This window comes from Zootermopsis nevadensis, unplaced genomic scaffold (assembly GCF_977971745.1).
Source record: "Zootermopsis nevadensis isolate Lab colony 2312 unplaced genomic scaffold, Znev_1.0 Znev_ptg000028l, whole genome shotgun sequence".
Taxonomy (NCBI): domain Eukaryota; kingdom Metazoa; phylum Arthropoda; class Insecta; order Blattodea; family Termopsidae; genus Zootermopsis; species Zootermopsis nevadensis.
Genome location: NW_028259160.1, coordinates 16,632,794 through 16,655,822, shown reverse-complemented (window position 1 = coordinate 16,655,822; position 23,029 = coordinate 16,632,794). Strand labels below are relative to the sequence as shown.

General features: G+C 38.1%; 2 protein-coding genes across 17 annotated transcripts in view; one reads left to right on the top strand and one right to left on the bottom strand.

Annotated features, from left to right (window-relative positions):
* The window catches only part of LOC110826747 (popeye domain-containing protein 3-like), a 28,103-nt gene extending 10,868 nt beyond the window's left edge, over positions 1-17,235 (top strand). For 4 of the 16 annotated variants that reach the window (XM_087357770.1, XM_087357772.1, XM_087357769.1 and 1 more), the window contains exons 4-9: positions 2,485-2,587; positions 2,810-2,950; positions 3,544-3,588; positions 5,208-5,346; positions 6,848-7,005; positions 12,122-17,235. In XM_087357770.1, coding sequence (XP_087213896.1) covers positions 2,485-2,587; positions 2,810-2,950; positions 3,544-3,588; positions 5,208-5,346; positions 6,848-6,978 — 559 coding nt within the window. In that variant the 3' untranslated portion in view covers positions 6,979-7,005; positions 12,122-17,235. The other 12 variants (XM_087357776.1, XM_087357778.1, XM_087357777.1 and 9 more) reach the window with 12 other exon arrangements.
* Positions 17,236-18,516: 1,281 nt separating this feature from the next.
* On the bottom strand, positions 18,517-22,963 carry LOC110826751 (uncharacterized). The gene is made up of 4 exons (XM_022057708.2): positions 22,822-22,963; positions 22,015-22,196; positions 21,200-21,623; positions 18,517-20,714 (listed from the first exon to the last, which is right to left on the bottom strand). Exons 1-4 carry the CDS (start codon positions 22,909-22,911, stop codon positions 20,640-20,642), a joined length of 771 nt encoding a protein of 256 aa, XP_021913400.1. The 5' UTR covers positions 22,912-22,963; the 3' UTR covers positions 18,517-20,639.
* Positions 22,964-23,029: the final 66 nt, after the last annotated feature.

The following is a 23,029-nucleotide window of genomic DNA, read 5'->3' as shown; positions in this document are numbered from 1 at the left end:
AAGCCTTGTCGCTCAATAGCGCTCCGTATATATTATGACCTTTCCTTACAGACCCGTGCCCTGGTTTTTCCAACATCTGTCCTTTTATAAAGTGGCTCCCAGGGGAACCATTTCTCTACTCTGGTGACATTCAGCCCGAATGAATCTTGAGTTTACACAAGAAATCTAGCCTTCACTCTGTGCATAGGCGTTCATGTTGTCCTGCGATCGCGCGGCGTGAAATTTATGGTGTGTTGTTTAGTACGCGCTTACCCTGGGGATTGGTGCTTTATATTACGAACTGTAATAGATGTCTCGTTCTCAAGGTAACCATATTTAATGTTTACTATGTATTGATCTATTTGCCCAGGCTGTATCGGAGGTGTTTTAAACCTCTTCAGACCCAAGGCTACGTTTACTCCTGCTTCGTATTCGGGAGGTCCCAGGTTCAGATCTCGGCCCGGAGACCGGCTGTCCTAACCGAGGCTTTTTCGTGGTTTTATTCCGCGACCGTTTCCTTTCATATCCTTTCCAAGCACTGTTCAGCGTCGTTTAATAAAGCATAAATAAATAAGTGATCTCTTCCGACTTTGCTACCGAAAGAACCGAATTTGAATTTGTATTTTCTGAAGTTACACTTCAATGTCACTGTGTCACATTTTGAAATTTCACCGCCTTCTAAATGTGTGCTCCAACCTGTCTGTTGCCTTCCGAAAATGGGAGATGGATCGACCTGGTTCACGGGTCATAATCGATTGTGTAGCCGGCTTTAGAGTCACTTGATTTTCCTGCCTCGTGAAAGCGCTGATTGCAATTTTCGAAGCGTTTCGTGTCTTTGGCGAAACCATCAACCAATCGCCCACAGTTTCAGTGTCTAGTTCTAACAGGTTTCCTTTTCTTGCGATGGAAACTTGAGATTGCTTTGACAAAGGAAACTGTTTACGTAAGACAGAAAAATTCATTGTAGAAAGAAAAGTTGATTGAAGAAGAACCACTGACCATAGTATCCATCACTAAATTGCGTGCTTCAAGGTCACGTAAGGACTTTCTCTCCCTAACTTCCTTACGCGCGGAACAAAGTACATTTGTTGCTAGCTTTGATACGCTGCGAGTCTGAGCTGTCTTCGCTCGTATCAGCAATTCGTGTTGCAGTCAACTGAATGATATACAATACAGTTTCAGTCAAGTGTGTAGAGGTTTGCGTGTCATCCAATCTGTCAGGAACTTGTCGAGAGTCCGTGTATAAAGGATAGTCCCGTCTCGAAACCTTGGCTTACAGCGGCTGTAGAGATTAATATTAGATGAGCTGCTAACAGCTTCTGCTGTTCCGTGATGCACGACATGCCAACCCCCGCTCACTGTGCGTAATCGAGCGAACTTGTCAGTCAAATACACGTTTTACTTAAAGGCGTTCATTTCCCATGTAGTGAGAACAGTTTATTTGCACGAGGTGTAATTTATGAAGCTCCGAGAGATGGCCAAGGGATCTCTACGTACCTCTGTCTGCCCGTTTGTCCGCGCTAGAATTCTACTCCATTAATCGCCCCAGAAGATTTGTTGCTGAAGGTTGCTTATTCTCTTGAAATGATGAGAATGTCTGTTTCTGGAAAGTGGATGGAGGCAGTAACCACCTCTGAAACGTCGGTCCGTTTCTACCACATCCCAGTGGACAGGCGATATCTTACTCGTCGCCTTGAGAACCCGAAATCTCACCCACAAGAAGGTCGTTTATTTGCGGCTGGTTCAGGAGATTGAACTCATGGGAAAATACGCTTAATCACGATAGAAGTCTCTGAAAGCGCCATTAGTCTTGTCTGTCCTCACAGTTCGGCGTTTAAACAGAGGTTATTGGACGCTGTCCTGTGGGAGGTGAGACAGTCAAGTGTTTTCTTCTTGGCTCTGGAGTTAATAGGAAGAGTGGTTAGTGATCAATTCGGTTCAAGGCGTGCTTAATTAGTCGGATCGCACGTTCGAATTCCACCGAGGTAATGGACGGATATTTGTCTAGGTTTTTGCTCATTCATGGCCTCCTGTTGTGTGTCTTTTACAGCCCTGAGTTCTATTCCTGGCACTGAAGGAAGTTTTCTGTTCAAAACCTCGTCCGAACAGACTCTGAGTCTTCTTCCTAGTTGATGTGTCCAGAATGTGACGCTTACCTCTCCACCTCAGTAGGACACGCAGACTACCAACTTTGACATTATGTATTCACAGTACACAGCAACAAAAAATCAATTCCTTCTATACAAATCGACATTTTGCCTGGATGGCATCCAGAAACCACTTTTAAAATTTCAAGGTCATCCATGCAGTACATGTTTTTATTACAATTTTCTGTATTTTATACCTAATTTGTTTTTATATGTAGTGAAAGGACAGGTAGCTGAGGCTTTGGTGTGTGTTAAGATGTCCACAGTTTCCCCAAAGATCCTCTTTTTGGGGTTAAAATAACGCATTCATCATTTTGGTGTTGGTGTTACAACCGGTGGCATTGTTAATGTCTTACAGATTAGTGGTGTCACAGAACGGGCGGGCTCTTCATATTGTATTTCCTCACCAGTTCCTGGACTCGCCAGAGTGGTTTGGGGTGTCTACAGATGAATATTTTCAGGTAAGAATTAGTTTCAAAACGGCCCATCCCATACAGTTCAGTTTTTAGTCTAAATACACTTTTAGTGTCAGATGAGAGGATGGTGATGACTAATGAATTGGAAAGGTTGTGGAAGGAAGAGGCCGTGGCCTAATTTAAGGCACTGTTCCAGCATTTGCCTGGAGGGACTGAGGAAAACCACGACGGAATAAGATTCCAATATTATTGTGTCTGTCCGTTCAGGTGTCAATCACTGCCATGGAAGAATCTCGAGTGTTAATTTGGCATCGGGACAAGCTGAAACTCACGATCATTACCGATCAGTTTCTTCAGGCCGTATTTGACCACATCTTAGGCCGAGATGTGGTAAAAAAACTTATGCAGGTAATTATTTGTGTTTCACGTTTTTTAGTATAAAGTTTGGGACGGTCTTATACAAAAGAATTTTCGGTATGAGATTTGAGGCTGTCGTGACGGCGAAGATTTCAGCGGTGGTCTTTTAGGTTGTGACACTGGATTTATAGGTGAGCACCAGTTTTTGTGAGGAACCTATTACCTCCATCTTCAGGTCTGAAGAGGTAGGCAGTATGTTCCTCTGAGATGTTGGTGTCTGTCTACAAGTCGACGCAGCATCACAATCCGGAAGACCACCTTCACTATCGGGAGAGCCACAGATCTCATACCGAAAACTCTTTTCGTAAATAATTTTGTGGCTCGAACGATATGTGTAGCATAGGTTTCCCAATGAAGAGACGTCCTTCTCCGGAACTGTGTTATCCACCGATAACTGGTTTGGATACGTGTTAATATGCTTCCTGCTGCTTCTTGTGCTTATTTCTCATTCTTCATAGTTCATGCTCATGCCATGGCAAAGCGCTTGCCTTCATGTCTTAGAATTAGTGCGCTGCATAGCTTGGCAACACAAAGCACATCGGCTGTAGATCTTAATATTATATGTTTTTTGTTTTTGTTTTCAGATGCCAGTAGTTCATTCTTCTAGTGATGAGGATTTTACGGCTTTGGTCTGGTCTTAGTGCTAATTTATTTTGTGTATTTATTATTTCATATTTTTTGTCCGCCACTGCTGTCCAGTTTTGCATGAAATGGATGATTGTCTATGTTAATCCTTTTCTGTGTAAAAAGTTTGTACTTTCCGGTGTCAAATGCTGCAACAAACTCTGTCAGTGTTCAACGCGAAAAAATGTCCGTTCTTGTCGACTTCAACAGATCATACTACACTTGTAGGTGATATAATGATTATTAAAATCTGTGGACTTGAATAAATTAAGCCATGGTTTGGCAGCAGTCCGCAGCCCGCCGGTTGAGAGACGCTACACGAAACAGCTCAGGGCGGATAGACATTCAATATTCAGATGCTCCCAGGTTCGGTTCTAGTTCAAGCCGTTCCAACTACAATTCGAACAGTCGTTCTATCCATGTGCCCTTGTTCTGTTCAAATAACTTGCAACAAAGCTTAGCGAGAGTTCAGATTCTCACAGCAGCAAGTATGAAGATGATGGAGGCGGTACGCACCCGCGAAACATATAAATTTCTGTGCAACAGCCATTAAGACAAAGATGGCTGTCTTCTGGGTTGTTGCGTCGTGTTGTCTAGTGGAAGTTTACTGACGTTTCGGACGTCCTTGCTGCCTCCATCATCAGGGCGATAATTTCCCTGAAACATTTTAGAGAATTGTTAAATTTTACTTGAACATATGTTTGGGATGTTGTGCTTTTGGTATATGTCGATTGTCTTCTTTAACGTTGTAAAAAAATTTATGCATGGCTTGCATTTTTAGTGCCTGTTATATATATATAAAATCTTGTTAATTTGTACTGCAATGACACACAATTTAAAATTTGATGATGGATGTTAATTCTCCTAGGACATCGATTCCCGTACAGCGATTCAAGAATCGCTTGTGCGTTCACTGCAAACATTTTTTAACGCTGGGGTAGTACCTCGTTCATGACCAGACCCTTAAGTCATGTGTAGATTATCTCTCTCTGAGAAAGCTTGTGCCGTCTCACTTTAGCGATCTTTCTTTACTTTGTGTGCGCTACTTTTTTAGTGTTTTTCATTTTCAAAATTACTGACCGTCAGTACTGAATGTGGGGCCCTAGACTTGTATACTGACTCTGCCCTGTAGTCTGTTGGTCAGCATGGACGTCAAATGTCCGGTGATTCCTAGGGTTTGTCCTGGTTGTTGCCGTTTAAATGCGCATCATCAAATAGTTAAAATGTTTGATATTTTATTTATTATTAATGATTTCTATCAGTGGTTTGCATGTTCTATTAACATTTCCTGCTAGCGTTCGTGCTTAAACGTGATGTAACTCGGATATGAACTTTCTGTAACATGAAGATGGCCGTCTTCCAGGTTGTATCGCCACAAGGTCTGGTAGAAGTTTACCAATGTTACAGAGGTCTTTGCTGCCGCCATCATCAGGGCAGCAAGGACTCTAAAATATTGGTAAACTTCTACCAGACTTTATGGCGATACAACCTGGAAGACGGCTGTCGTTGTGCTTTCCGCCGCGAAAACCTCGAATCATACTTAATTTAATTGTCAGAAAATCCTGTTAGTGTTGTCATGATTTTTAATAACTTTAATTAAACTGTGGTAATTACTGCTGTTCAGGTGAGCGAAACCATGGCTGCAAGTAACAACGGCCATCTTCCCAATAGTCTTGATGATGGGGAGGACAAACCCATGTTGATTGTTAAGAAGACGGGGGATGGTCCCGGGATCACAGCTTTAATTAACCGACAGCTTCAAGGTACATTCAAATTGTGATTGATCTAATTGATTCATGTGTTAAATCTTGTTATTGTAATACAGGATGTTACAAAAACATGTATACGCGGCAGCAGCTATGGCGGCCGCTTGTCGGTCAGTTGCTCGCCGTTGTCAGCTGTGCCGCGAACCTGACAGTGGTCATTTTGAACGCATACTCTAGACTCACTAAGTCCTGATGCTGACGTATGTAACGGTTTAGTTTATAAAGACGCCTTTATTTCATTCGATGAATGTGTGTATACATCTTTTTGGGATACTCTGTATACGTAATGGAGTTTCATTATTCAGTCAGCTGCATTGGTCCAGAATACAATGCTGACTCTCTTTGCCTCTATTATCGCTATTATAGACGAGTGACTATATATATATATATATATATATATGCAGACATATCAGCCGAGTTGTCATCGGCCAGGAAGTAGCCATTGTGAGTGGGAGCAGTAGGCAGGATCAGGTGGTGACCCATTCTGCGAAAGACGCAGATCACCACTGCATAGCACGGCTATGTCATTCAGTGGCGTCAAGAAGCTAGTTCCTGGCCAATGAAGACCACGTCTGGAAAGTAACTAACTTCAGAATTGCGTAGACCACCTTGAGAATTTAATAGTTGCTCGTTTAGTCAAGAAATTTCCCACTTTTTGTGGAACCCAAAGTTTAATTACCATATTCACAAGAGCCCCCGTAACTCTCTCTTCCACACTCTTATACCCAAATTATTTTTAATATCCATATTAATGTTGTCGTCCCATATATACCTAGATCTCCTGCTTTCAGATTTTATGGCTAAAATGTTTCCTGTGTTTGTTATCTCTCTGAAACATACAGAAACAAAAATTGCATGTATCACTTCTTCTTCTATGGCTCTCCGGTCCGTATTCGGTCCATGGCCTCCTCAATTCTCCTCTTCCATTCGGTCCTCTGTTAGGTCCGTCTGTCCGAGGCTTTGATCGAGGTCTCGAAACATCTTCCTTTTTACGGTGCAAGGTTGTTAGCCTTGCGAACAACCCCCAACCTGGAGGACCAGGGTACCTGTCTTAGTCTGACCTCTCCCCCTCGACCAATCTGGCTAGGGAGGCCCTACCAGTAGCTCTTGGGGTCACCGAGGTACTCGGCCCCACTACCACGACAAGGCGCGGGTACCATTAAGTGGGGGCATAAATCACTTATGGAGGTTATTTTCAGTGCATGATCTAATCATAATTATGCATTTCTTGATAAAAAATGGAACTGTTTCAGCCTGTCACTCTGTGTTAAATTTTAAATTAAAAAGAAAGAAATGCTTTGTTAACCAGATGATACTTTTCACGACAGGCCATTTTCATAAACGCCTACATTTGGTGTGGGACTCGTTTTTGTAAACATATTCTTTTTCTGTTTAGGAATGAAGTTTTTTTTTGTATATTCTTACTCTGTTTTTATTGTGCATTTGCTTTGTTTTGTTTTGTTTTGTTTTGTTTTCGTTGTACCTGTTTTGTTTCTAGATGAAGCACATATCTGTGAACATGATCCCTTGTTACACACAGGACAAAGACATACACCTCATGGTAATCGAGTTTTAAACATTATCACAACTTCAAGCTATTCATCTAATTCAAGAACAAGTACTGTATAAAATGAATGATAAAACAAAATTTTGAAGGTGAGTTTTTCCTGAATTCTGTGTACAGTAAACCTGTCTAAAAAAATTCTCTAGTACCCCCAGTACAGAGTGGCAACCATTATATAATTACCTCCAAAATACGAAATAAAAGAAATCGCAGCATATCTGCATTCTGGTCTTCTGAATTGTAATGCCACGTGAACTTGTACATAGATAACATCATTTTGGAGAAACGTACCGTTTCAGTCTTTACAACCATGAGAAACTAAAACCCTGAGTGCGTAGTATCCTAAACTTTCCCCACTACTTTATCACAGTTTGATCCATAAATTTTCTTAAGTGCTTTGTTATCAAAGACATGTAATTTATGTTCTGATTTGTGGTTTTCATCGGGGCATGGCTTATGACTCATAGAGGAGATGAAAAATGCGTACGGAGGTTGGTTGGAAAGCTTTAAGGGAAGAAACCACTTGGAAGATGTAGATGGGAGGATAAAGCGGTCCATCCACGTACGAGTCCGGCTCGTGTCAGTTTCCATCGAGCCAAACTCGTTTGTGGGTGGGGTGTCACGAGCCGAGTCTGCTATCCATGTGTGGTGAAATATATCCGAGCCCGGCTCACGAGTCAAGCTCGCCGAGCCAGACTCGTACGTGGATGGGCCGCTTAATATTGAAATGGATCTAAAAGAAATTGGGTGGGGAGATGTGGATTAGATTCATTTGGCTCATGATAAGGACTTTTCATAGGCTCTTATTAATATGGTAATAAATCTTCCAAGACCCATTAAAGGCAGGTAATTTCTTGACAAGCTGATAGACTATCAGCTTGTCAAGAACAACTGTGCTCCATTATGTTATTTACTTAATTTTGAAGTAGTTTTGTTCTTCCTACAGAGAAAAAGTCCGCTGAACAATAGCGTGTAGTGTCCCATTTGATAATAGTATTAATTGCGACGTAATTGTCTTCAGCGCGGCAGGAAAGATCTCAGGTTCTCACGGTGATGTGTGTGAAGATGGCTCTTTTATGGGATGTTTTGCTGTGTAGTCTGATAAATACTGACTGATGCTTCGTAGTGCCCTGATAATGGAGGCAATAAGCGTCTCTGAAACATCATTTAGTATGTACCAGACTACACAAAGCTTTCCAAAAGACAATCATCTTCATCTGCAGGGAACTTTAGGTTGAAGGTAATTTGGAGAAGTGAAGGAGGTCTTTCGAAAATTATGGGTGGAAGCAGGAATTCCACTCGAGTGTTTTTTTCCCTGGGTTTTTGCATCTGTTTGCTAAACAATAAGGCATGTATTGTTTTGTCTGTGTTTCATGATTTTTTCTAGTATTTTCTGTGCTTTTAGTCTTTCAAGTGCTTGTATTCCAGGGTATAATTTGAATATCATGGGGAATAAGTTGTGTGTCATTTCTGATCAAAACTGTTTTCAACATTGACTCCTCATCACTTTCAAATGTAAGAAAGTATAAAGTGTAATCTCTTCTAGGACTGTGAATGCTGAATCGTGTAAGATATTGAGCTTTCTTGTCCGTATGCATTTTTAGTACTGTTTCTTTAGGTTTGCTGAAATTGCATTTGCAGGGCTTCTTTTCTTACGGTATGCAATGGTACACGTCATACTGGCACCTGCTTTCATGAAGCGCATAAGAGAATAAAAAGTCCAAAAAGTTTTTTGTTTTTATGTTTCCGCAGTGCCCGCACGGTCAGAGGCGTGGGCCTCGTGCCGCTTGGTCGCGGGGACCATGGGTTCGAATCCCACTCAAGCCATGGATGTTTTTCTGTGTTGTGCTGTCCTGCGTACAGGTAGAGGCCTTGCGACGGGCCGATCCCTCGTCCAAGGAGTCCTACCGAATGTCCACAGATCAAGCCAACTAAAAAGTTGGGGACCCGTAAAGGGTACCAGAAAATGAAAATGTTTTGAAAATGTTATATATATATATATAGGAACAGTATTGAAAACCCGCACACCATTACAATTTGTGTACCAGCACCCTTTTTACTGGAGGAAAGACCGCAAAGTATATGTAATAATTTTTTTCTGGAATTAAGTGTGTGCTGTGTAACATGTTCTTGGATGAAGTCTGAAGGTTTCTGGTGATTTTGCGTTATAATGTTGTTGTTTTTTAAACCTTGTTTGTCGTGTAAATTTAAAATAAAATCGCGGTGTTTCGGAAGCTGAATTCTGAGTCTACCTCGACCGTGGGTGCCAACAGTCAAGGCTCCTGTCCTCTCTCTTTTTACCCGAAGACGAGCGCATAATCCGGCTTCTGAAACGTGATTTTATTTGTAATTTAGACAATGGGCAAAGTCCAAAAAACTGTTTTACAGATGTTCTTAGATGTTTTTGTAATTAATAAATAGTTTGTATGTTGATGCCATGTTAGGGTATCACATGAAAATCGGACTTCTCTTCTCTTTGCCTAGCTATGCCTAGGATTAGGTACTATTATTGTGGTAAGTTTTGTCTGTGGATTTCTTGTATGAGCATGCTAGGTGCTGACAAGTATTTAACCTAAGATTTTCAGCTAGAAATGTCTGTAACATTTTATTGTTTCTGTTACTTTTGTAGTTACCCATTTATTTAACGCACACCTTTATTTTACTGGGTTTAAAGCTGGGTTTGCACTGTCAGATGTTTAATGTCATTAGATGAACAATTCAAATTTGTCACCTTGCACAAATAGTATGTCACTGTTCTGGTACAATCCAAGAGCATCCATGGGTGTTATTACTAAGATTATTCTCATCTGGTTTCCATAACTGTAAATGCCTCATCACTGAAACGTCTTGTGACTAATGCTTGGAGGCTGGTTTTTCTATTGCATGTAGCTCGTGTGTCTGTCAAAAGATGGCATAACCGTTTACAGTACATGATTTTCAACACTTCTTGCCTCTTGGTCACAGGTCTGTTTCATGTTCAATTTTTACAAAATAGTCTAGTGTTTCTTGCATGGACTGTAGCACTGGTTTAGCAGCTGTTATATTTTTTTAACAATCTGTGTGTCTTTTTTTAGTTCTGTTCTCTTTTTTATGGTTTTTATATTTTTAAGTGTGTTAATTACTGTCTATAATTTAACATGACTAATAGCAGTATGATTATGAATGGTGACTCAGTATAGACCATTGTAGAAGAAATCATTTGAGTTTGCTGTAATTCTGTGAGATTTGAGGTTCTCACGACGGTGAAGATGTCAATGTTGCTGTTGTGACGCTTTGTGGACTTGTAGGTCAATACCATTATTCTGCCCTGAAGATGGAGACAGTATGTTTCTCTGAAACACTGTTATCTGCCTATGAGTCCATGCAGCAGCACAACCCATAAGAATGACGAGGATATTTTTATTCTGATTTTGAAGTGTAGCCATCTACTTTTTCCATTAAAGTGACTAACACAAATGGCAGTGGCCGAGTTTCGGACACTTGCGCATCTGCTGTCAGTTGCCCTGGTGAGCTAATGACCTTCAGAGACTTAGTATATAAAATATTTTGTTACTTCAGGTGTGAAACAGACAACATTTGTATATGCTCCTTTCTCTCTCTTTACCAGCCACCGTCATTCGTGTTGGTCACTTTGATATTCTGACAGATCAGTCTTAATGTTAATCTAATTTTCATTCTTGAGTTATGAAACTGTCTTCCTATTTCATGAGATTTCAAAGAACCATCTTCAGTATGAACTTTATTCTCTAATTAGTGGGTGGTGGCCAGTAGAGCAGTAGGTTGGAATGTATCTCGTTCTCAGGGCTACTTTACGTCTGAATAGAGACTATGACATAACAGTGAAAAATGTTTTACGAAAGCCATTTTACCTGTAATGAGTGTAGTGTGTGATGGCTAAGTATTTTCTTCATATTGGCCTGTTGCTCCAGATATATTATATTTGTTTACGCTTATAACGTACTATTTTGTTGAAGCTGTCATGCCAGTAGATCAGGTGTTCAGCTGTTAGTGACAAGAGTAATAGTAAACTACCAGATTTAAGTTTTGTACCTAACATGGAATTTAATTTTCTCTGCATTAACTGAAAAAATTAATTCCCTGAATGGTTTCTGTGTGTGTATTGATTGAAACTATATTAAAATGAGCAATTATCACTTCTTTTCAGATCCTTTGCACTTCATCCATCAGAAATTATCCTGTAATCTGACTTATTCTTATTTTTGAGGTCATACCTGGTCAGAATGCCATACGAACGCAGGTCCGATTCTCAACGGTTACAGAACTATGGATAAAAATTAAATTTGATTTCAGTGGCACAAAAGGTGATGACAGATGTACTTCTACTGTGACGGGGCACCCACATTTCAATTACAAGTGACAGAGTACATGAATTAGCAGTTCCCTGATTGATGGATTGGTTGTGGTGGTCTGCAGAATTGGCCACTGCAGTCACCAGATCTCATTCCCCTAGTTACACGAAAAACAGTGTGTTAGCACAAAATAAACAAAAGAGAAGACGTACATCATTGAATTTTCAGTGATGGAATTTGCTCGAATGACCGTGATGTTCTGTATAAGGTTCATATCATCTTGAATTTTAAATATTCGTGGTTCCGTAAATGATGAGAATTGAACCTTTGTTAACATTACATTTCTAATTACAAATTACATCGCTCCACAACCCACACTCCACCATGAGAACCTAAAATTTCAGATACAGGCACTGTTCTAGGCAAAGATACACAAAAAATCTAAGATTTTTAATTAAAATGTATAATACTTAAAATTGGTTGGTCTGTATGTAGCAGGACAACACCTTATTTATGTAACACAAAACTTAAAAGAAAATGGTACCATCATACAAGTGTGAGAATAGTAACATTTAAATAAACAGCGGATAACTACATCATGACAACAAAACAGACCAAGTCGTCGGTACAAATCGTTGGACTTCTAGCCTTCTTCCCAAGTACTAAAGTAATATTCTTCTTATAAAAACAAATTATAGCAGTCACGTAAATTGTACGTTCAAGAATTTATCCGAACTTTTGCAAGATATTGCTGCTGCTTACTTGCCTCGCCCCCACATTTGAGTACTGGCACCATTGTTTCTTAAAAATCAGTTTATTTGTTTGTGAAGGTTATGAGTGGTGTTGGTATGGTACGAGATGTCTGGTGTTTGACGCAGTTTACTCTTCATTGTTACAGCAGCTGATCCAAATGCCTGGCGTCTTGGACGAATAGAAGAAGGCGACCATGAAACGCCAGTATGAAACGAGAGTTTAATACCCGTAACTTTCAATGATGTGTGAAACACGTGGACCACTGAGTGTTCGTGAATGTGTGCCTGTGCGTATGTGTGTGTGTTAGAACCGAGACAATCTACGTAAAAACTAAATTTGAATATAATACTCAAGGTGACTATTCTTCATCTCTTCCATACATCACATTCGTTACAGAAGTCCACATTTACTTATTATCATTTTCATATTACGTTAATAATGTTTCTAAATACGTTTTATTTTTGTTTGCACGCTCTGTTTAAAAATGATGGTATTAAATGTTTAAACACTGCATGGGAGATTATATGGGATTGGGAAGATGCATATTTCTGCCCCCCCTTAACTTGTTTGCATGTCGTGCGTTATTTTCAAGATACTCGTGTCATGTCAGAGCTGGTTGTACTACGATTTGATGAAGTACCAACATTACATTTAGCCATAAGAATGCTTTGAAAGGATACTTTATTTTATTTAGTTTGTACTCTTGGTTGTTTACAATCTCTTAATCATCCCATTCAGTCCTGTAGGTGAAGCAACTAGATTATGACACCGACCACTGGCCTGTGGTGCTTACACTTACCTCAAGGCATTTACCTTCATTCCCTCTATACACCTTAGCCTTTATCAGCCGTGTGCCATGGCTTAGTGTTAGTCTGGCCAGCAGAACAATAATACTGGGGTTTGAATTCCCTAATCCTGTACGATAAAAGTTAATGATGTAGTATTCAAGACACAGGATAAATGTTACCTTTAATTCAGATTGAATTTTGGATTTACATAAAATATAGGCTGCATATTTAAAAATTTTGACAATGTTAAGAAATTGATATTGAAATGCCTTATCTTTCATCAAACAAGTACGGCCAGCTCGTAACACGCGAAAAAGGCGATCACAGTTTTATATTAATAGAAAATTAATGTTGTGAAATGATTTCTGTGTAATTGAAGTCTCAGCATGTCTGCTGAAGTGAGGATTATAATTTGTGTGATTTGTAATTGGTGAAACTGACACTGCTGACGTCGGCTAGTTTTGGTTGAGCTACAAAGTGTGTAACAGATTGTTGAGATATTTATTGTTTGTGTTTGTTTTGCTTATGGAGCTAATGTAATACGTTTAACATGGACCTGTGAACTATGGGGTTGAAGTATGTTGCTAGTAGCTGTTCGCAATCAACCCCATGATTGATTAGTAGGATTGTTGACAAGTACATACTATCAAATGTTGATTAGTTTTTTTGCGAAGTACATCTGTAGTAGCTAGACTTGTGAATGGGTAGCTAAAAACAGAAGAAAAGTATGGGGTAGACGTTAAAACTGGCGTAATTCCCGCTGGTTTCCGATTTATCACGTTATTCCTCTTCAAGACGTGAACAGGCAGCTGGTAATGAATCGGAATGTGGTTAGTGAACGTTGCGATATGCACAGGTACGATAGTGATGGATGTAGTTTTGCTGAAAACAACCAACAGATCTGAGAAAACTGAACTGAAAGTTAAGTGAAAATTCCTAAGTCGATGTAAAATTCATGTTTTTTGTTGTGGTTTGGTTTATCTCGTTACATATAAAAATACCCCTACTGACAGTGTAACTGTTAGTTTAATTGCTGTATTTTTAAGTCAAATAGTGAAATGTGTTTTGGGTCTTCAGTGCATAACTTTGTCCAGTTACAATTTAGTGCAGGGTACAGGAACAAGTGGACAGAGTTGCTAACACAAAGAATAGTTTTTAATTTAAAAATTTACTTATTGCAGCCTTCTTGAACCCTTTAAAACTGAGTGGTAACTGCATTTACCAGCCTGTTTAACAATCTGTAACTGAGCATTTTGCCCACGGACTATTTGTGTGTTTCGTATGATTCTCAGAATTATCATCAGTGATTATTTCTGTAAGCAGCGTTCACCAGTTGATCTTTGTAGTGGACATGAAATGTGTTTTTTTTTTCAAGGTAGAAACTTAATTTTTTAAATATTATTTAGATGAGCTCCAGCCTCAGTGTGTTACAGGTTTAATAAATTGTGACATCCCTAATCATCTCTCATGACAGGACCAAGGTTCAGTTCATGGATCTGTAATACACAGCTGCTGTATCCATTTTATGCACATGTATTCTGCATACAGTCATTTTTAATAATTATTATTTATATGTAGCGAAGGATGTATTTCCTGTCAAAACTAGTCAGAGAATGAGGTGGAATTTGTAACTAGTTAACTTGTAGCCTTTCATTTCCATTTTTGTTATGTTGCCCTATTTCAGAAAAAAAAACACTAGACTCCTGTGGTCCTATAATTGCTTTCATGTACACTGGTCTGGGGGTATGACACTAGCTACTAGCCTCAACTTTTATCGTATAGAAATAGATAATTTAAATTCCCGTATTATAGGGCTGCCTGACAGACTTTCATTTTGGGGGTTTAATGGTTTAGCAATATGCTGCAGTGAAGCACGGTCAGCTGGACCACACAGAGGACACGACATGTTGCTGATAAAGGTTAAGCAAATTTAGGGCACTTATGAAACAACGTGGTCATGTGATAAAATGATGATGACAAGATGAAAACTTTGGCATAGGTGGTAGGTAATATTATTAAAGTGGGATGAGGATTGGATTAATTTTGCTGAGGATAGGGACCTGTTCCAGATTCTTGTGAAGACAGTTTTTAAGTTTCAGTAATAGCTCTGGTCATGTTCGGTGTCTTCCAAAATTCACGGACATCCCACAGCCATAAGTCAGTGATCACAGGGCAGTCAAATGTTTTTTTCATAGAGGGGAATAATGTTTAACATTGTTTATAAAATTTAGTGAAAGTTGGAAAACAAAATAGATACAAAATAAGTAATGGTTCCAGTAAACATATCCATTATATTATATCCTTTCGGATGGTAGATATAATTTAGATACTAATGAAGGCAAGTTTTGTTAGATTGATATGTTTATGTAAGGTATTATGCAAGGTGCCTTGAATATTGAGCTGTTACGTATGGAAGGCGGCAGTTATTGTTGAAATAATGTATAGGTGTACTCATTGGTCAAATTGGGATATATCATTACGTTGCATGTAGTTTGAAAATGTAAATTTATGATAAACAATGTTACATGATGGCAGCTAAAATTATAAACTAAACACTTGTTAATTTCTTTCTAAACCATTCAGTGTCAACTCTGTGTACACATTTGGGTGATGTATAGTGTTTGTTTTCATTCTGCCATCTGTCGTGCAACCAATTATTTCTCTTTGCAGTTGCTCTCCTCTGTGTAGCTGTGATGAACAAGAGCTTATCAGCAAATGGTCTATTTACTTTTGTCATGACTATACAGGAATGTGATCTATTGGATTATAACACTGAAAAGGTTAAGACTGAGTGTATTAATGGAAGGAAGTCTGCTTAAAGAAGTTAAATTCCAGCCAGAACAAAATTATTCAGTCAATAACAATCTTGTGTTGCATGTTGACGACGTTGAAGCAGTGGTCAGGAGGAATTGTCACTACATAATTTCAGAAAACTGGGTCATGGCAGTATAACCATTGCATCTGGTGTGGAGGAAACACCATTACTGGTGTACAGGTTAGATTAATTTTAAATGTAGTTACATTTTGTTTTTTAAGAATGAGTTAATGTATTTACAGTAATGAATAGCTGGTGCAGCTGAACGGACTGTACATCCACCAGTCAAAGAATCAATCTTTCAAAGAAACTGTTTATTTTGTGCTAAAAAATAGTCTGAATGGTTTCCTCAGTTATAAATGTTATTCTGTAACTATTTTTATTTATATTTGTTTATGAAATGCTCAGAAGTCATCACAGGACACAGGGGAATGTTTAATCAGACTTCGTGTGAGTGAAGGAGTATAACTTTTTGGCAATTTGTTATTTCTTGACAAATATCCATTTTTACAAATAATCTTAAAAGTGAATCTCATTCTAAGAAGCAGTTTGTTACATATTTCTGATTGTAAATCCCACGGATCAGTCTGTCTTCTGTTCTGTTGTATTTGAGCGTTGCTGTCAAGAACTGCGTAAGTATGAAATGAAGGAAGAAATTAAGAATGCTTTACTTGCCTAGTTTAGTTGTGTAGTATAGATGCTATTGATACCATTCTCATTTTGAACAAAGCCAGCATGGAAGCGCAAAAAGGAGAAATATAATATGATTACATTTTAAATTCATGTACGTAATGCCACGAACATTAGAGAGTTATCATAGATCATTTGAATATTATCCTCCTGTCAATATCTTGGTCTTGCGGGCATGGTCCATCTGTGAGGTTTCCAAACTGAAATCTGGTGTGTGTTTCCTGTACTTGCGTTAGCACATTTGTGACTCTTGAATTTAAAAGTCTGACAGTACGGTAACGAAGACAGGAAAGAAATATATGACGTTGCAAACCATGCTGGTTTATAAAAATTTTCTGAGTAATGCTACAGATATTCTTCTGGGTTTTAACCTGTTCACTGCTTGCATGAGTGTGATCCGACATGCTAGGTGCATATGTTGACATGTCATGTTCCTTTATTGCAGTTTTACACAGTTCAGCGGAAGTCTCTGCCTTCTGTAATAACTACTACAAAACTGTGTAGTTGCGGATAATAGATTGCTTCACTAACCACACACAAGCTGTTCTAATGATTTCAGTAGACATGTGGACATATCATTCTTAAATGTGACGATGTTCTCTCTCTCTCTGAAAAGATGAGAAAAATAATTTTATTGTAGTACTGATGGGAACAAAACTGTGAAGGAACTTGGTCTTCATTTTGATACATTTTTATGTAGCATTCATTAACCACTTCAGCTCCTAGGCCAGCATTGAATGGGTTAATATTGGTTTTAATGCCAGTATTTTTTGTTTAATGTGGCGTAAGTTTGTTAATATACGCTGGAATAATTTATAAGACCCTAACTGAACATGCTGTCTTTGTGTAACTCCTTTATTCAGTGTTTAAATAGTCATGCGTGTTGTATGTTCAGATACAATATGGCCCCCAATTTGATCACTTATCATATATAGATTGGTATTTATAAACACTGATATTTGTTAACTGTTGTTCTTGTTGGATATTTTGTATCCTGATCTTGAATCAAACCTCAAGCCTCTTTGACCTCAAGTTTTGTCCAGATATATCGCAGTATCCTTTAATCCATTCAGTTTTCCGTACAAAACTACATATTCACATTCAGTCATAAATGCAAATATAATGTAGAAAAAAGAAGGCTACATACACTGTTTTCAAATATTAGGAAAAGCAAAAGTAGTAAGTGGTTTGTATAGAGGTAAGACGTCGGATCAAAACATACAGAAAATGATCTGCAAACATTTCACTTACAGGGATTGGAAGTTAATCCCCTTCAGCACTAAGACACTTCTGCCATTCTTGCCAGTGCTGGATGCACCTCTCAGACTCAATTTAAGTTTAAGGAATGGGGCATAGTCACAGGGAGCCATATGTGGTGTGCAGGAAGGCAGTCTGTTTTGAGGAATATTGCTTTTACCCAAAGACTTAACCACATGAGCTGGACCAAGCGTACAGGTGCATTATCATGGTTAATGTCACTTACTGACGTCCCACATATGTGGCTGTTTATTATTATACACTGCGTAACTGAGATGTAATTACTTTTAAATGGAAATGACAGTTAGTAGTCTGACCATATGCAGCGTGTTCATTGTACAAAAAAATATAGCTCCTACTCATTTTTAACCTCAGCACTAGGTGGGGTAAGTGGTCAGCATCATGCCCTGGCTGCACTTTACCCCCGGGAAAAGACCCCAACAGAGTAAAAATCCTCTTCCCCTGCTGGGGGTCAAGCACCAGTCATCCAGTTGGTCACTGTACTGACTGGGCTACCTCAGCTTGCCTTCATTATGTACAGCATCATCGTAATCAGAGGAAAAAATCAGCGTATCTGTGGGGGGGTTTCCAGTGTTTTGGTTGGTGCTGGTCATTATTTCAGACTTATGTCTCATTTGTTACGAGACTTTCAAGAGACATTAAAAATATTACCAGGTAACCTGGTTTCTAGGATTTGTTGAGCCCAAGTGAAGGACCTGTTTCTTTCTGCTGAGAAAGCTGTGATTTTGCTGTATTTAGGACACCAGCCTTAGTGGGCTGGTTTGCTGTAATTTTGTATTTCTTAGTTGTGTAGATATCTTACCCTTTGCCTTAAAAATATTTACATTGGCATGGCTTATTCATTCTTCTGAGCAGATCATGTCGGCTATTCCTTGTAGTGTCCATAACCTGTATTTTTCACTTAATATTGCTAGTATGACAATGCAGACGTGCGAGGTGGGTGGTACTTGTAGAGTCCATAAGACTATGTGAAGTTGTATGAAATATATTTCTCATGCCACTAAAATAATTACATGAAGTTCATTTCAAGGTATGGTCTGAATTGCTGAGTTGTGAATAAGCAGTATAATTTAATTGTGTCAATATACAATTAAATGACATTCTACAGACAGTCATCAATACTTATCACCCAGAAAGGTTATTGAATTCAGCTGCCATGAAAACTTCAGACTTACATAAATAAATCCACTTCAGACCCACTACCCAGTGGCAACTAATTTCACATGGAATGGCCTATAGTAAGATAACAGCCAGTATAAAAATTTTCAGAATGGAAATCCTACCGATTTAACCCCTTAAATATTTACAGCATATGGAATAGAGCCTTCAGATTAGAAGTAGAGGAGTCGATATTCTCAGTGGCACCTCAGTAAAAAACAATAAAATTTCCAACATCAATCTGCAGGGATACAGCTAAAATGGGATATTCTATCATGATGACTAGATAATGATCAGATTTCAGGTTCTCAAAGCAGTGAGTATGAACATGTCTTCTGGGATGCTGTGCCCCATTTCCTCTGGTAAACACCCTAGTGATGACAGCAGTAAATCTGAAACATCTACCAGGCTGCACGGCTCAACATCCCAGAAGTCGGACATCTTCAATTTACATATAATATTTATACATTGGAATCACAATTTAATATTCTACATTTTACGTGTTTTATTTCATTCATTGTATAACTTCTATGGTTCCAGCCCCCATTAGATCAATGTCACACTTTCTTAATTGCAAGAATTCTTTGGTTTAGCATTCAAACAAATTATCTATTGTCAGAGAGAGAAAAAAATTTCCATTAGGATTTACTGCGTGTTTGTCTCCCACGGGAAGGAAATTTATGCCTGCATGATAGTCTCATGTTGCTGTACAAAATCAAAGTTCATAAATAATGAAGAATATTCACAGACAAGACAGCAATCAATATAAAAAAAGTCACATCTCAAAATACAAGATTAAATATTTCCTAATTGCAGGCCTTAAACACATATAATTAGTGTATGAAATTATGTCACAAGTAACACTACAAACATTTGTGTATTCCAATTTCTTGTAAACATGTCTGACAACATAGAACTCTGCACAATCTACAGAATGATAATTCTAAACATAAACATCAGGCATGTAGTTCAGGTTTGTATTACAATCTTTCACCTTAAGACTAAAGGATACACCACCCGTGAAATAAAAATAAGTACGTACAGTGCTGACAAGGAAAATTTACAATCAGGCACTTCACAGGCATCATCTTATTTTCTTTGCATCTGTTTTATCAAATTAATTCAATTTAGTTATGCTGTAGGCAATGAAACTAACAAGTAAACTAAACCATCAGAGACTTATACTTACAAACTGGTGTCGACAACGCAAAAGTTTATATTTTTTAACTCTTTGGGGTCCATCAGTAAACTGGATAAGAGCCTATAAAGACTGCTCAGTTCCAGACAAAAAGACAATGTCCAGGGAACGACATTACATAATGATACCAGGATCACTGTCTCAAACCTTTAGAAATGCATTACAGAATCAGTATACGCTCATTTATAAATCTCGAACAGCACAAAATCTGGTTAACAAAGAAACAGTAATATTACCTTGTACTAAGACTCTCTTGGGTGATCAGCCACGTCAGAGGCAAGTGGTTTCTAAGACAATCTTCCAACCACTGGTTATGTAGTCATCTTGATATGGCTGACCCCCCCCAAGAGGATTTTAATGCATTTATTTGCCATGTAAACTTCAAATCTTCCAAATTATATTGTAGGCATAATTCAGCTTCAGACATTCATTCATCAGTGTCCAGGGAAAATCCTTAAATCATTATAAAAATTTTCTCTTTCATTTTTCTATCACACCTTTAGAGACAGGATCAAAATTTTATTAACATTTACTAATTTCATATTTATTTAAATTAACTTGACTGACAGGTAAAGAATGTTATAAATTTATATTGACTTCGAAATTAATTAATTCTGTTCTTATCCTACGTCATATGTAGTGTGACAGGGAATAAATATATAAAAAGATGGACAGTAAAGGGTTAAATAAAGTACACTAAACTTCTTTCCTTTTTTTTGTGTTTACTTCAGCATTTTCATGGCCAGATAATTTTTGTCTTGTTTTTTTTGACTTCTAAGTCCTTGCCAGTTGTGCATGCAGAGAGTGGATTCTGAAACAAACGATATCATATTACTTAGCTTTCCTATATATCTCTTTCAATAAATGTACTTATTTTAGTAGACTGATTAGTTGAACATTTTGTACAAAATTTGAAAATTAATCCATATCCCGTTATGTCATGCAGTGAGAAAGGGAGGTACAGACCAAACGTCCCTCATCCACAACATATCGCAGTGTCACAACGATGTGTTGCTTGGGCTCGTTATACTAATAATCACTGCAATTATGACTGATACTAATGTGCATAGATCATGAGACAATGTGTGTAAATATCTTGACAAAATGACAATTCTGGATTATCATTTTCTTTTAGATTATTAATGTTTCATATCCCCTCCATCTTGCAGATACATATAATTCTGGATTATCTGTGTCTTCAGTTTATTTGTGTTTCACGTGTCCAAATAATCAAAGTGCTCTGTGTATGTGTTACAATTTCAGAGAAGAGAGGTTATAACAACATATATATTCTACCTCGGAACTTGAAGTGCTGTGTGACCGTTTCAGTTTAACCTTCCTGGATCCAGACACCTTTTCAGAGCTACAAGATTCACATCCTAGCAATTTAGATTGGTCTACTGGTACATCCGCGGTGCTTTCGTCTGTCGGCTTCTGCTTTATGCTCTGCGTGTCTCCCTTTTCTTCTTTCTCCTTTTCTTTGCGCCTGTCATTAATGATAATCCTATCAAGAATACCCCCATTAATATCTGATTTCTCAAATTTTTTCAGCCTTTTTATTTGGATGCTTTCCAAGTCATCAGATCTTGAAGAGCTAGACCTAAGCTTTATTTTTTTGTGTTCAAAATTGATTGTATCTGGGGGTGGCTTCAGTCGGACCCCAGTTCCGTGCAAACCATGCGATGTTGAAGCTTCACTGAAGCCACATGTAATACTGGACCTGTAAAAAAGAGTTTGTAGCAATCATGATACGTGTGGAGCTTTACAAATCATTTTTGGAAAGATTACCAATGAAACTGAGATGAATAATGCAGGCCACTACTCCAATCCTCTGTATTTCATTTGTAAGTTATTTAATAAGAATGGGTTTATGTATAATGTTCTTGACATGCCCCATAAAATTCTGAAATAGTACATTAAAATTTGCAACTATCTATTCCTTCAACGTCCTTTTCCATTTCATCACTCGTATTCTTCCTAACTGATGTGTGACTTCAGCATTTGATTAAAGAAACTGAAAGCGGAAAAGGTTGAGATCAACACGAACATAGCTCAGGATGATAAGTAATAAAAAAGTATGTCAGTAGAACAGTAAAACATATAGTTTATACTTTTTTCCTGAATCGTCTGTCTTTTGACTGTTTATCTCTTGCTTTCTCCTCAATCTTGTTAGAAGTTTTCCTCTTCGGTTGTCTTTGTATTCCCGCTGTGGTAGAGGGACAGCTACTTGATAAAATATTTTCACTAGCTGTGCCTTGCTCAGGAAATTCAAGTTCTGTAGCTTCACACATCTCTGTGAACATTGACAAAAACTATAAAATTGCTGGCACTAACAACAGAAAATTATGAATATTTGGGTGTATACCAACTGCAGTCAAGACAATCCACCAGAGTAGAAACTAACAGCTTTCTTCCTCTGATATAAGATAATTCTGAGTTATGTGCCTTAATAACATGGTACTCACACTGACATTACCCAAACTTTCACTGTTTAAGTACAGCAGGAAAAATAACATAATACCTAACTAATAAAATTATTCTTGTGTTAAAATTAACTTCATAAGAAAATTGTTGCATTATCATCACATACCTCCGAATAATTACAACAGTTTTACTCTGCTGCGAGAGCACAGGCATCGAAAGAATGATAGTTGTTATGTTACATAACCAAACTTCACATGCTGTAGAGATTAACTACAATATTTAAGATCATGACACTGGACACACATATATACACAGATAACCTTTTGATATACCTTTTACAACAATCTTTCCTTCCATTTCTGTACCCGACAGATGGTGAACCGGATTCTGTTTCGAAAAGTGACCAGGAACCATGGCATACTTAAATATGAAGCAAAATGCTGTTATACAAACTTAATTTCGGTTGTGTAGTTATCGACTTATTTTATACTTACTGATTCTAGTATTTGTTTTAATGCTGTTTCATTCAATAATTCTGGCTGCAATAAGTAGAAGTCATTAGATTCTTTAACGCTTGACGCCATGTGCACTTTCTGTTACCGGCGGGCGCATAGTATATGTCAATTCTTTATCAGCTGTTTTAACTCATAACCCCATACTCAAATACCACAGTGTTGTTATCCATGATGTTTTGCTTACTTG